The following is a 15450-nucleotide window of genomic DNA, read 5'->3' on the forward strand; positions in this document are numbered from 1 at the left end:
ATAAACAAAATTATCGTCTATTTGATCCATTTTGGTGTGGATTTGCTCTACTATTGTGAATTATTGTATTGTAATTCTTTATAGTGGCATGAATTAGTTTTCTTATAATACATACCTTTTTTCTCTATTTCTGAAGTGCTATCTTTGATTGCTATGTATAATATTACTTAATATGTAACTTATGGTTATATAATTCTTTGAATCTGCATAATCTTTGAAGATAAAAGCCTTACTCGACTAATTTGCGTGCCATCTCAACTTTGAATGCCATTGTTTATTTAAGAAAATATATACGTATCTGAATCATTGGCAATTTACATATATTTGGTTTACTCTATAGTCACATCCTGTTGATACTCTCTAGATCCTTTCGTTATAACTATGATCTTATTCCAACTTTTACACAAAAAGAAACAATAGGGAAGGAGGCATATCTTAACGAGGGGCAACTAAATTTATATTTAGATCATTGATACGAACCTTTTGGGCAGTTGATGATCAATCACAAATCACAATTACATATATTTTTAATTTTTTCTAACAGTTCACAATTTATGATCTCTTTATGTATGAAAATGACGTATTTATTGATTATTAAGCATTAATTTCTTTTATTTGCACAGTTGACTCTGACGTGAATAAATAATTTTTTTCCAACAAATATGAAAAAAAATTATTTAGAATAGTGTCGTATGGCCAACTGCCAAAATAATGAATTCATCGTTCAGATCACACTTTCCATAAATACACAAAGCCTAATAGAAAAAATAATAATAAAAGAACTGTTGAAAAAAAAAACAAATAAAATAAGTCAGGCTCCATCTTATTAGTTGATCTGTGATTCTCAAGGAAGGGAATGAGATAATAATAAATAATTAAATGTATAATTAATCATTGTGATGAAGAATGTGATATGACTAGCTAGAAGGTAATGATCATACAAATAAAAATACAATACTTTTCTCCTAAACCATGCCATCAAGAGATAGATAGATATATACAAAACCTTTGCTCTAACCTCGTCAACTTTGAGAAACAAAAAAGTAAAAAACTATAAGAAAAAGGAAAAGTTAGATAAGCATGCTCACTAAAGATACCACATAAACACAGTAATGATAAGAAAAGTGTTTATTGTACATGATTGATTTGACGAGAGAGATGAATACGAGGAAAAATATGTTTTATGAAATGTTTTTTCAGTCAAGAATGAGATAAAACAGTAAAAAGGAAAAGGAAAAGGAAAAGGTTAGCTTGGATCCATGTAAAAAAAAGAACGTTTTCTCCTGATTTCATTTGAGAAGAAATTAAGAAAAGAATAGATATATTAAGTATATTTTTATTTAAATTATATTTTATGATATTTTAAGAGGTTAAATGTAATGTAACATTTATACTTCTTAAAGAAATTTCTTTCATATTTTCCTCTTTAAAAAAAAAAGAAGTTGAAAAATTAATGCTTTATTTGGATTAAAAAAATGTAAATAATGTTATATTTTTGTTTGAGTGGTTAAAAGATAAGGGAAAGGACGGGTGAAGAAAATTTTATTTTTTAAAAATCTAAATTCAAACTTTCCTATTATTTTATTTTATTTTTTTAATTTTTTTACTTTTCACTTTTCTTCCACTTGATTGGACAAAGAACAAGAGAATATTGCAAAAGTTTATCATGCTGCACTTTATTTTCTTTATAAAAGTAAAAACATTTTAAAGTAAGAAATAAAATCTCTAACCTCTTCCTTGTACTTCTTGAAAATATAATCACAAGTAATTAACAAGGGCTAACTTAATCCCCATTTATCGCTCGTGTTTTATTTTTGAAAATGTAAAATTAACAATTTTTTCAAATTTAGTAATATCAGTAAATTTAATCTTAAATGTTATAATAAAATATTAATCTAATAATTTTTATATTAATTATTATAAAATTTAATAATCATTGTTGATATAATAATTCATGATTAAATAATAATGTAAAAAAATTATTTTGCTAATGTGTTAAAATAAAATTCTTAATTTAATCTTTAATAATGTAAACAGATGAATTTAGTCCACAACTTTAATATTTATAAGTTAATTTGACATTTATTCTTAGTGCACACTGACTTATCTAACATTACAAAACAAATTTTCTTAATTTTCTTTTTATAATTATCAATCTAGTATCGGTTAATTTGACCCCAACGGTAATGCATATTACTATTTTTTTTATATTATTGAGTGTGTGAATTTATTGATTGAGAAATGTTTTAACATGATATTTAATTTTAAATTTGAATTTCAGTAAAAATAATTGTATTAAATACTTGAAGGAAGAATTTTGATGTTCATAATAATTTTACGTAAATCAAATATAATTATTTCTAATAAAAGATACGTATAATATTAAAAAAAATATTTTTTTTCATAGATCAAATTTTTAGTACTACTAATATTAGAAAACAAAATTTAATCTTGTTTAGATAATAATAAATTAAAACAGACACACAGTACGTACTTATTTTTTATTTTTAAAAAGAGATTTAAAAAAAAAACAGAAACAAGCATGCTCAATATATTTTAAGGATGATTTGATTTTAAGAAATATTTTTATTTTTTATTATAAAAATGTTACTTAATTTTTAATTTATTTTATATTTTTATATTTATATAAAAATAGAGAAAATAATAATAATAAGTTATTTTACTATTTTTATAGAAATATTTAAAAATAAAAATTAAATTTAATGAAGTGTCAGTCTTATGATTAAAATAAAAATAAAATATTTTATAAAACTAAACAATTCCTTAATTTTTCCGTTCAAACTTTTTTAAAATAAATTTTAAAAGAGAAACAATGTTTTATTAGTTAACTTTTCACATATTATAAATTATGGTTATTTCGAATTTGACACTTTTAAAATACGAAAATTCACTTTAAAAAGTGCAGTGCAGTTATAATTATTAATTACAAATTTAACAGTTAATATTATGATGACATACATGTAAATATAAAATAAACTATAAAAATTTTAAAATTTTAATTATTAACTTTTAGTCAATAATTATAGTTACACTTTACTTATTTTAGACGAAGTAAATCACATATTTTTTTAGTTGCACTCTCTCTCTGTCTCTTTATCTTCATAAATGTTTTATCAAATAATATCCCATCTCATAAATGCTTCCATCAATTTTGTCAGAAGGATAGAGCTGAGCTGGGATACATGCTCATATTCCAGAAGTCACCGTTTCCACTTTGATTTTTCAGCCTATGAAGTTTTAGAACATTGGGAAAATTCAAGAAAATTTATCTGTGCATTGGAAGGAAAGGTTTCTTATTTATTTGATGGTCTAAAAATCAGAAATACAGGATCGTGTGGTTTCAACTATTCCTGTTGAGACACGTATTTACTTCCTTTTTTTATTATTATAAAATCTATCTACATGATACAATATATGGTTGAAACCACATAATCTCATCTCATGTCACATAATAATTTTTCAAATACTAGAAAGGGTACACATATTTGCTATTGGAAACTACTGTAGAAGAAAGATCTAGCTAGACAGTAAATAGGGTTACTTACTGCTACTTAGTTCCAGATTTCTATGAAATGGTGGCGATTTTAGTATCTTACCAACCATACAATACTGTCTTAGATCTATGTATGTTTTTAAAATTACTATCATTGTTTGCATAATAAATGCTATGCCTATCCAACCAAAGAACAATAAAACAGAACACATTATTCTTCATTTGCAGTTGGAAATTCCAACTATAAATCTTCATACAGCCAACATATGATCCAATGTTCTGACCCACCTAAATCTTACAGGGTGGTTGTTCTATTTCACTATTATAAAAAAATGGAAAATATTTAAACTGCACATTTGGACACCAGAAAAGTCCTTCTATCTATTTATTATTTTATTTTATATACCAATTTCACAACTTAGTGCACCATAAATACGAGTCACAGGAAGCATATATTATTATCTGTGTGATTAAATGAATTTCACTTTTGTAACCATTTACAGTTGAGACTTGATGCCTGCAAAATCTCTAACTGTGTACCCTACCTTTTCAAACCTTCCTCTTTGATTATTCTCTCTGAATTTCAAATAGTCTAAGCACACAAATGGATTGTACATCCTCTTGTTTCCTTCTCCAACAACTTCATCTGGTGCCAACACCACTTTCTCATCCTCAAAGCACCAAAAGAAAGCTAAAGAAAATCTGTTCACAGTTTGCTTCAAAACAACTCTATGTTCAGAAGACCTTAACTTATCATTGCTCCAAGCTTGCATCATATCCCCTATGTTCACCACTAGGGTCCCTTCAGAAGGGCTTATGTCTATCCATTTGCCTTCATGTGATCTCACTTGAAGCCCTCCTATTTCATCTTGATATAAGATAGTAATACAACTCATATCAGTGTGCATTCCAAGCCCCTCGACTTGGTCTTCCAAACTTTCTAGAGCAGAATAGTTGTTTATCCTCAAGTAACCATGACACCTCTTAAATTCATAATCATAAAACAACTTGTCAAAGCCATCCCCTAAACTCATCAGCACAAGCTTTAGAATTTTCTCACACAAATCAGCCATCTTACTACAATATTCCTGCAGTGTCTCACTATTCAAAGCATAAAAAGAGAAAAAATCTTATGCTTTGATTAAACAAAAAGAGAAACAAGCATTAAGCATAGAAGAGAAAAGTGCATATATATATTACCTGAATATGGAATTGTGTTTGTCAAAGAGGATGTCTTCAGAACTCTTAGCACAAGCATAGAAGTTTGGTCCATTAATTCTGAGGCTCTCAAAAAATGGAGAAGCAATGAAGTGAGGAGTGTATGATTTTATAGAGGAGAAAGGACCGAGTTTAAGTTTAGTCTCAGAAGGGAGGTTGAAGAGGTAATTGGATAATGAATGGATCTGGTTGCAAAGATCTTTGGAGATTCCATGATTGATTATGTGGAAAAATCCCCAATCTTTGCATGCTTTAGAGAGAGAGGTCAAGGAAGATGACTCTAATGGCTGAGAAATGTCTAAAATCGGAAGCTCAACATATTCAAACTTAGACATTATGTCTAAGATGTGAAGAAGAGAGATATGGTATATTGCCACCAAATTTTCGGGTTTGGCTTATTTAATGTATACAAGTTTGGTCAGAAGCTTGAATGTGAAGGTTTAATTCAGGAAGACAGGTATAAGACAGAGTATATAGAAGACAAGTCTATTATTTTTCTCAAACAAGTGGAGAAGTGCCAACAAAGATATATAGAATAAAGCTAAAGCAAAACTAACTTCTTCTTGGTGCTTTGTGTGTAGAGTCTATGACCAAAACTGAATGATTGTAGGAAAATAATGATTGGCCTAAACTGAATGACCATGGGCTAACAACCATAACTTACTGAAAAGGCTATAAATAAAAGGGTATCTATAAGGGTCGAATAAAGATACAAATTCTGTCGCTAAAAGTGCATACACTTTTTCTTACCCTCTTCTTAAATAGTTCACACAAATACAAAGATAGCTATCTTAATAAAAGAGAGGAAGAGAGGGATAAAGAGATAACAAGAATTGGTTAATATAGAGACTAATGTAAGATAAAGATGGTCTGATATAGTTTTTCATTTTGTTTTTTCCCACTGTCTGATTTTAATATGCATTCACAGTCAGCAAGACAGGCTGGTAAGCAAGCATCTCAACCACGATGAATTTGTATATTCCGTTATGCATGGAACTCACTTTCTTCTGTGAAAAGATTTGACTAAATATTTGATCAAAATATGCATCTAAATGCTAAAGAGAAAGCATATCAACAAAGTACAAACCATGTAGACGCTTCTAGCACCTCAAAATTTGTCAATTCGGATATTAATGCATTAGTGTCAATTGTGTCCATAGGGATAATTAACAATTATTTGGGTGTTGTGCAAAATCAAAATAAATGTCCCATATGTGCAAAGTGCATAAGGAATCTATCAAAATAAACATGCATGAGCTTTATTCCATTGACTCCAAACCCTTTAGCTGTCCAATTCAAGGAGTTGGTCCCCTTTCCCATATTCTTTACCTAGTCTTGGCCATTGGAAGCATTGCACTAACAAAATTATGCACGAACAATTACAAATATATATAGTGAATAAAGTGTTCATATATTTTGTGATAGGATAAATTATATTTACATCGTTGAGGTTTAACAAAATTTCACCCGTAATTCCTCCCTTTTTTACTTTACTCTAACCCCTTTTAATTCATATAATTATATAAAAAATCAAGAGTGGTTTGTATAATCAAAAGAGGTATGAAAACAAATTAAGAGACACGTGTGTAGGATAAAAAAAAGAGTATTAAGTCAAATTCTATTAAGTTGTATTTGGATAGAGTAATTTAAAATTACCATGTATTTAGATAGTAAGAAAAAGTATTTTTAAAATACTGTAGAATTTTTTTAACTAAATAATTTTTAGGTTAAAAGAAAAAAATTTAAATGATTTATTTTTAGAAGAAATTTAAAAATCTCTCTGTTATACTTGTATTTTTGGTTACCCAAACTTGGTGCATGCACAAAGACATTCTATGACTGCTAAAACCAGAAAAGTATAAGACAATGATTTCTAGGACATGAGAGGATTGACTTAGGAAGAAAGATAGGTTGTTGAATCATGGTATTCAAACAAGATTAGATACAGAATCTTGGGCACTAGATTGAAGTGAATTTACTATGATTGCATTGCATCATTTATATCCAAAAAGGGTCTCAAAGATTTGCTCTTCCCACTTACGCGTTTCCTTTGGATTAGTCACTTATGGCTCCAATCAAATACCTCCACCAAAACCCTCGTGGCTAAACCAAATCCATCGAGAATTGCCTCAATTATTGTAACAGTACAGTAGGAAATCTTTCCGGTGAAAAAAAAGCACATCTAACTTTTAATGAATTTTTAATTTTAAGGAAAGTGTTAAGATTATTTAAATATAATATTTTTTATTAATAGTAAAAGTATTTTTATTTTTATACTTTTAGTGTAGTGATTTTTTATACAAATTTATTAATTTTATATGTTTAAAGCCAACTCTGATGCCTTGTTTGAAAACAAAAAAGAAATCAAGAGAGAAAATAGATTGAAAAGATTAAAAAATAGTAAAAATTTAACTTTGTCGGATTAAGTAAAAGTGAAAAAAAATAGATTGAAAAAAATAACTCCTTCTTGGGTCGGTCATTATGTTAGGCACCAGTACTAGCTATTATTTATTGATATACAACATATTAGTGCATGCCACTGTGTCTCAGAATAAAAGACTTAAAAACTTTCTGAGTTGATATTTACTAGTTAGCACTCCAACTTGTTATTACTGGTCACCACTTAAACCCATCTCAAGCAATGTTGGACTTATATGCACAACTTGTTCACTTGCATCCTACCTCTATGCATCTCATGGAAATTATGTTGAACATCCCTTGGAAGGAGAGTTGTAGGATACAGTCTAATTTCGTATACCACAGCAACTTCAATTTTAAATCACTGCATTATAATAGCAAAAATAATGCGTGAACGTTATTGAAAGTTGCAGCCAAATCAATCATGTTTGGTTTTATAGCAAAACATTAATGCTAGAGCCACCTACTTCACCCTATATCTAGCACCAATCCAAGACATAAAGCAATTTATATCGATTTTGTGTGCCTTTATGGCCTAAAATTCTAGAGAGGCGAAATACAAGTTTCTAAAGGTCATGCAATCTTCCAAGAGCATAAAGATGGGGTCCAGCAGAGCCATCACTTAAATTTGAAACTTCCAGAGTGGCCAGGCAGAACCTACATGTAAGTTTGTATCATAGCAGAACAACATACTGTGCTAAATGGGTGCTTAATATAAATAAAAAGAATCTCACTTTTAGCCTTAAAAATAGAATGATTTTGTTAACATCAGGTCTTCAAGGTTAAATTTAAGTATCTAAAATTAGTAAAATTTTATTGAGAAAGAAAATATTTATTATATCAGAAATACAAAAACATAATAAATACTTTCTTTTCTAACAAAATCTTCCTATTTTTAGTTGTTTAAAATCAGTCATAAGATCTAATGTTAACATTTTCCAAAATCGAATAATAATAATAATAATAATAAGAGAGCAAGAAAGAAGCATAGAAATGAAAAATGCTTTATTAACTTAGAAATAAATCTTTTATGGATTTGTCTTCTTGAACACCATATGACCTGAGTCATCCACATCAAACAGCCGCCCAACAAATTCATTCCAACTTTGTGTTCGTTTCTTAGAAGATAAGGAGGACACTTTTTCACTTGATCTTCCAGAATCCTCACCAACATCCATTTCATGAAATGTTCCATATGAGGAAGGTGAGTATGCTTGAGGAATATCCAAAGCAACTGCCCTCTGGAGGGCTGCACGGTGCTCTTCGCTGTGTTCTCGAGCTAGACTTTCATGCCTCTCCATCCTTTGCTCTGCTGGAATCTCCATATGCTGATCTTTATCTAGCATTAACTGATGCCATAAATACAAGGACAAAGACACATGAGTATGCATAGGAATATATAGAAAATACCATGTATCAAAAAATAACAACAATAACAAAATTTTTGTGTACAAAGATTTCAACTTACAAAAAAACATTTAAGAAGTTGCAGAATACATTCATTAGTATCTATAGAAACACATTTCCCACACTAACAAAAAGGAAAACGCTTACTAAAAGTATGCATCCATTCATTAACGCTTACTAAATAATATTCTTCCTTTTTTTTTTTAACAAATATGTGCTTCACAGCTATGATAAACACACTGAATTACATTCCAGGGTTTCAAAAAGTATTAAAGCACGAACTGATGAGAACAGGACACTTTATATGATGTTTTGGTAGACGGTTATGCAAATACTGAAAGAAGCAAATAGCTTACATTGAGAGCCCATCGGGATTCTCTCTCTATCCAAATGATGGCATGGTCAGAAGTTGCATTGCAAGAAAGAACTATATGATCAAACCTCCCATCAACAGGTACTGCTGTCCTAACTACAGGTGGAAATCTTCCTATCCTGCAACACGAAGAGGCTATACTCCAAATTATTGCTACATACAGATAAATTTTACTCACTGAATCCAATAATTCAATAAATTTAACCATGAATGCATGAGGAGAAAAAACTGTTTTCAACATAAGACACTTAAGTAGACTTAAATATAATTCTCAATGATTCATATTCTAAAGATGTGTTTCATAGATGACATTTTATGTCATGGTGTATCCATTTGCTCACAGAATAAGTGTATTGGCAGGGATTTACAACATTCCATTGAAAATTTATCTCTTGAAGAAAATTCTTTTGAACTTTTCTACAAAAACTAAGCAACTTTTGGTCTTTTCTGTATGAAAAACTAAACTTACCACCTTTATTTATACACAGAAGTTGCAAGATTTTTGTAATAGCAAGTAGCAGAAAAACATAAAGCAGTTATTTTAGAACAACAGAAAATTGAAAATTTTTTGTAGAGTATTGTGAATACCTAATAAATACACATTTATGTAATGTCCAGTTCTCAAGGAATAAGAAAAAAAAATCCAAGGGAAAATATGGTCAAAGTATAATTGAATTCACAGTGGCCAGCTCCTTAATAAGATGGAAAAGATTGGGGCATGACACATGAACAATTCATCCAACGTTCTAGCTTCTTCACATATGAGCTGTTTGTGTTTGAGCATGTCCTCACAAACTGATTGAGTTTGGCACCTACTTGTTATTGGAATAGTAAAAATTTTACTCCTAAATTGCACATAAGCCTCCTGGTTCAGAGATGACCAAAGTAAAAAATAAGTTTAATTTTCCACTAGCTGTATAAGCTTTCCCGGGCAAGCCTCATGCATGCGATGTTTACTGAATACCTCCTAGGCAGAATTTATGGAAAAACCTTCCAATGACCCCATTCATCATTGTCCTCCACAATTGGCTCATTCTCTCTTATGTTGGACCATGTTTAGAAATTTGAAGAGTATGTAGAAGCCGTTTTCATACATTCATTATTTTGCCCATAGTGACTACAAGTAGGAGTCTAATAAGATGTATGCTACAATATTCAAAAATGACTGTTCAATGAAATTTTATTGAGAGAGTGTTGTATTTAACCTGAAGGGCTTTCGCTCCACAATGTGATAGAGACGACCAGGTGCATATAGACGCCTTGGATCTCTAAGCTTCTTCTCCTCCAGTGTGCAAGTATCCTTTAAGCACATTATACACAATAAGCAGGGCCAACTGCCAAGAAAGGATAACAAACACTGTAGATCATTTTAATAGCACAAGATGGATTGTAGTAATCCAATACATAGGCATGAAAGGATAACAACTTTTGTCCTAATAACAAAAGCAGAATTACACTAATCTGATGCATACATATGAAAAATAGAAAAACTTATTTTCTGTGGTTAGTATTGTGAATTTACTATATCATGCTTCTCACAAGTCCAAAACTATGTTGGCCCACAACAAAGGTGATGATAAACAGTACCTAAAAAATGTTCAATTAGTAAAAGTTTTGAAAATATAGATAATTGCTGGTAGAGGTTGAGACATGTTAAGAACAAGAAGCCAACTTTCAAAGAGCTAAAAGCTGCTAGATTTAAAGCCTAATAATGATTTCAGTCTCCAACATGCCTCCTCTTGCGTAAGCCCCTTTGAATTTTGAAGCCTAGACAAAGCATAAGTCCATTACATCCTCTGCAGAAATTTAGTTTAATTATGCACAGGAGGTTTGACACCATGTCCAAGAGCAACTTTTTTCAGGAGTTTAAGCTGTTAGGTGTAAGGCAAGGAATGGTTTTTGTATCTCTTACAAATATTACTCTAACTTATCCCAAAGAAATATTTTTCCACTATCATCAAACTTAAATAATTGGAATCCAAAGGTTTAGGAGAGATCAGGTGTTCAATTCTCTGATATGAAGGAATGGTTTTTTAGCTATTAATTATTCCATGACAATGAATGCATACTTGAATCTCCTCACCACCATTAGCTGTATACTCTACTGGCTAATTATATAGCTGTATACTATATGCTATTAATAATGTAAATACACAATCAGGGGTAAAGGGAGCAGGGATACACTAGTTATATTTACCATAGAAGTGACTTGAAGACATCTTCTAGAGCAGTGGTTGTCCGAGGCAAAAAGTCATCCTGGTTTGTCACAGTAAACAAGCATAAATATTAGTGCACAAAACTAAAATTGTTAGATAAGAAGTCAGGAAAGAAATTTGGATAGGTTCCAGATATGATTTCTTCTATTAAAATTAAAAAAAAAATGAACAAAATACCCCAATTGTAAGAGTAATAGTAATATTTATTCACAGATGCACACATTCATCTTTTTGCTTGAAATATCTCAAAGCATTGTTTTCATCAACCATTCATCATTGTGGTCTTTTTATGGAGTTATGGCATTTCCTTTTTTCCCTAAACAAATTCGGCACAACACAATGTATCAGTGTTCATTCTCGAACTTTTCAATAGTTGAAGTTATTACTGCTTTGATAATTTAGAATCATCATATGCCATTGATAGTATATTCATCAAAACAATTAATACAAGTTCATCAATTATAAAGGATCTAGATATATTAATATATCTTCTCAAGTTAAAATGGAAAATTAACACTAGTGGAGGACAGTACATTTGCTAGACATGCAAACTTAGATGTACATACAATAAAGTCCATGGACACTACCACCAGCAATATAAGCAGACCTTGATGTTTTTTTAACATCACCAAGAGAAGCATTTTCACTTCAGTCACTATTGGAGTTGTCAAATAACCTCTTTTTTAGAAGTGGATTCTCCCTTTTATACTAAGTACATATAAATATTCAAAGATTTCAGAACCTAGACGAAGGCATCCACTACTAATTTTGATCATATATTGATAGTAAATCAGTAAAGGGACAGTTCTAACTTTTAAGTTCATAACAAGAGGAGACTATCCAACCTGGAGCACAACAGAATTGATCACATCCGCATATCTTACAGCCAAATTCAGAGACATGCATCGGGTAGGAGCTATTGCAAAGCATCGTATCTTGTTTCTTTGTATTCCTAATTTATCTCGATTATGAAGCGCTAGCATTGTCAACAGTGCCACCACCCCAGCTCCAAGAGAATGCCCGGTAAATATCAACATATAAGTTGGATTTTCTGCCACCAGCTCCCTAAGAACCTCATGTTCTGCATCAAAAACCCATCCTGCTGCCTTCAACAACCCATTATGAACATAACCACCATGAAATTCTGCCTGCCCCAGCTTGTTATCAAGCAAAACTAAATAATCACTTTCCTTTGCCAAATTGAGTCCACTAACAGCCAGTATAATTTCAGCATGATCATGATCAAGGTATATCATGTATGGAGTAACATGACCTTGGTTATCCTCGTAGTCCTTACGCAAGATAACCCAATCAGGATTAATGCCATAACCTCCTTGAGGAGCCCATTGGGGGTTACGAATATCCTCTTCGTAAACAGCTAAGATTAGCCTACAAATTCGAGGTACAGGCTCAAAATCTTCAGCAGTAGCAAGACCCCAATTTTCACTCTCATAGCCTGCAGTGTATAGACATTTTTTCCAAGCCCAACGAGTACAGGCCAGACAATAAACACACTCAAGTATAGGAACTCCACAGATAAATGACATCAATGCCTATGATTCAAGCATGTTCACAAATCTTAATAGCAAAATAATAGCTCATACTCCATATAAATAACAACAAAAACTAAAGGGTTTCAGATATTTTTCTATGCCACTAGGGTTTGATCAGGTAGTAATCAATAAAAACAACTCTCTAAGTATCATGCTTTCAGTTTATACTGAAAGCTTAAAAGAGACTAAGACTATTACTAACCAATAGCCACACCTATACACATGATCAAAGATGGAACCTACATAAGGAGCTGAAAACATAGATAAATAAACTAAAAATGCAATTTTTAGTTGAATTAGAACCACTGAACCGTTTTCAAAGATACCCAATTTGTGAAAGTTTGGAAAATGCAACAAATTCAGTATGCCCAAACCGTGAATTCAAAACTTTGTTTCCAAAAGGAAAATAAAGCATCTGATGGCTTTGCCTGTGGTGGGGATTGAATTGGGTGAATAGAGAAGAAAGATTAAACAGTGATACACCAGCGTGAAGAGATGGAGAATTTCGGGGAGAGTGAGACAAAGATACCTTCCAACCAGTCAAACCAAGTTCCTTAACGCTGACGTGTTGGTTTTGAGAATCTAGCGGCTGGAATTAGTTTATTCCCTTTATACATATTTATATCATATAGCCCCATGCACCACCCATGTTTTATGAACAAATATACATATATTTTTAGAAATTATGTTGAAATTTTATTTTAAATTATAATGCATGTAAGTTAATAATAATTTTATTTTTTTAATTAGTATTTTAAAAATATTATAAATTTTCACTGAGTTCAATAACCTGTAATTCATTAACCGACTTCACTCAATAAAATAAAATAAAATTTAATTATGAAGTTGTTGTTTTAAAAATATTAGTTAATATTCATATATTAATTTAACATTATAGTTTTTTATGCATATCTTTTAATCACAACTAAGAGACTAATCTCTTTATAAAAATATAAATATCATCTAAGTGATTTTTATTTCTTTAGTGTCCTGTACAATTTACACACTTGTGAAGACATGTTTTTGGTGAAAAGGAGTTAAATATAAATCTTTTAGCAAACAGACCTTTAATAATCTTTGTTTTTCACAAGTGAACCAAGAATCAAGTCTAAATCATCATGTATAATGAATCTAACTATATATTCTTTTAAATTTTTTTTTAAAGACATTTAAAATATTTGGGGTTTTTTTTATAAAATATTTATTATATTTTTTATTTACTTTAATAAGTGAAGTTAATAGGAATTAAAATTTATAACTACCCATAAAATTAATATTTAATACTTATTATTTATTCTTGCTTTGTTGTATAGCAATCTCTTCACTGTTATTCATTCTCCATTGGATGAGTATACATTAATAGGATTGGAATAAGTTCGAGTAAGTTTAAATATTTTTGTAAAATAAATAACGAAATTTTGAAAATACTCATTAAGGAAGATAAAATTGTTAAATAATAAAAAATTAAAATTATATTTTTTATTAAAAATGTAATAATATACTTACTCTATGGTTTTTAATAGCCGCTACATTTTTTTAAAATAAAATTGTATATATTATCAATTTTGTAACTAGTATACGTCGAAATATGTAAATGTTGGACTACTTGCCCTTATTCTTTAAGGGAGAAATAGATAAAATATTGTTCAAAGTATCAAAAACTATTTATCCTCAAATTAAGAACAAAATTATTGTATTTTTTATTCTAAATTAATCCTTGAAAGAACTAAATTAATTTCACCAAGGCAAAAAAAAAAATAAAAATCAAAGAAATGACATAAAAACGACAGAGTTGTGAATGTGTTAACTTAATATCATAACAAGTGAAATTTTAAAAGAACAATTTGAAATTTTACTTAGAATTTTTTGTAGTTTTATAGTGTCAACTTACAAGTTAATATTTATATAAAATTGCTTTCAACTGTGATAATGAAATAAATTAAGTTAATATTTTAAAGGTTAGGCGGTAATCATTTCTGAAAAAATATTATTTAATTTTTCACGTGTAATATTTTTTAACAGTTTGTATTTTATTAAAACCCGAACAATATATTTTTTATATAAAATTAAACAACAATCAATTTCATTTATATATATGTTTTTACAATTTAAGAACATAAATACTCTTGCAATTTAGATTTAAGTGTAATCCAAAACCATTGTATATACTACCAAATGCCAATAGTTTTTGACACTAATCCAAAATGTGATGTCTCACAACCCACATACATAGATTTTCTTTTTCTTTGTCTTTTTCTCCGTCTATGCTGCAAGATTTTCCTTTTTCTTTTTGTTTTTGTATAATTAGTGGAGCAAAGACCCAAAGCAACAGAATAGCTAGCAGATCATACAGTGAAAAGAAACTCCCTAAATAACAATATTTTTCTTTATTTTTTATCTTAGAAGTTAATGTTAAAAATAATGAACTTTTTATTTATTACATGAATATTATTAAATTAAAATTGTATTTTTAAATAAAACTCAAGATATATTTTATGATTATTTATAAATTTTAGATAACAGCTACCGTGAATTAGTGTATCGTATTACTCATGTATAAATTAACAAAATAACATATTATAACAAGTTTTAAAAGTTTCAATATTTATAATTTAATCTTTAAAATTTTTTTAATAAAAATTTGTAAGTATTGTATATTTAAAACAAATCCTTTAAAAATAAATTTTTTTAAAAGATTAAATGATAAATATATAAAAATAAATATTGTTAAATTACATATTAAAAATTTGA

The 15450-nt window shown here is 29.4% G+C and overlaps 2 protein-coding genes across 2 annotated transcripts; both read right to left on the reverse strand.

The window, feature by feature from the left end:
- Positions 1 to 4011: 4011 nt before the first annotated feature.
- LOC113851552 (gibberellin 20-oxidase-like protein) lies at positions 4012 to 5067 on the reverse strand. The gene is made up of 2 exons (XM_027482067.1): positions 4715 to 5067; positions 4012 to 4615 (listed from the first exon to the last, which is right to left on the reverse strand). The coding sequence occupies exons 1-2, from the start codon at positions 5065 to 5067 to the stop codon at positions 4012 to 4014; spliced, it is 957 nt and encodes a 318-aa protein (XP_027337868.1).
- A 3074-nt stretch (positions 5068 to 8141) lies between these two features.
- LOC113850101 lies at positions 8142 to 13289 on the reverse strand. Its single transcript, XM_027480468.1, has 5 exons — positions 11992 to 13289; positions 11128 to 11186; positions 10136 to 10264; positions 8914 to 9049; positions 8142 to 8499 (listed from the first exon to the last, which is right to left on the reverse strand). The coding sequence occupies exons 1-5, from the start codon at positions 12691 to 12693 to the stop codon at positions 8179 to 8181; spliced, it is 1347 nt and encodes a 448-aa protein (XP_027336269.1). The 5' UTR covers positions 12694 to 13289; the 3' UTR covers positions 8142 to 8178.
- Between the last annotated feature and the right edge of the window lie 2161 nt (positions 13290 to 15450).

The sequence above is a fragment of the Abrus precatorius genome, unplaced genomic scaffold, assembly GCF_003935025.1.
Source record: "Abrus precatorius isolate BTA unplaced genomic scaffold, Abrus_2018 Scaffold9, whole genome shotgun sequence".
NCBI classification, from domain to species: Eukaryota; Viridiplantae; Streptophyta; class Magnoliopsida; order Fabales; family Fabaceae; genus Abrus; species Abrus precatorius.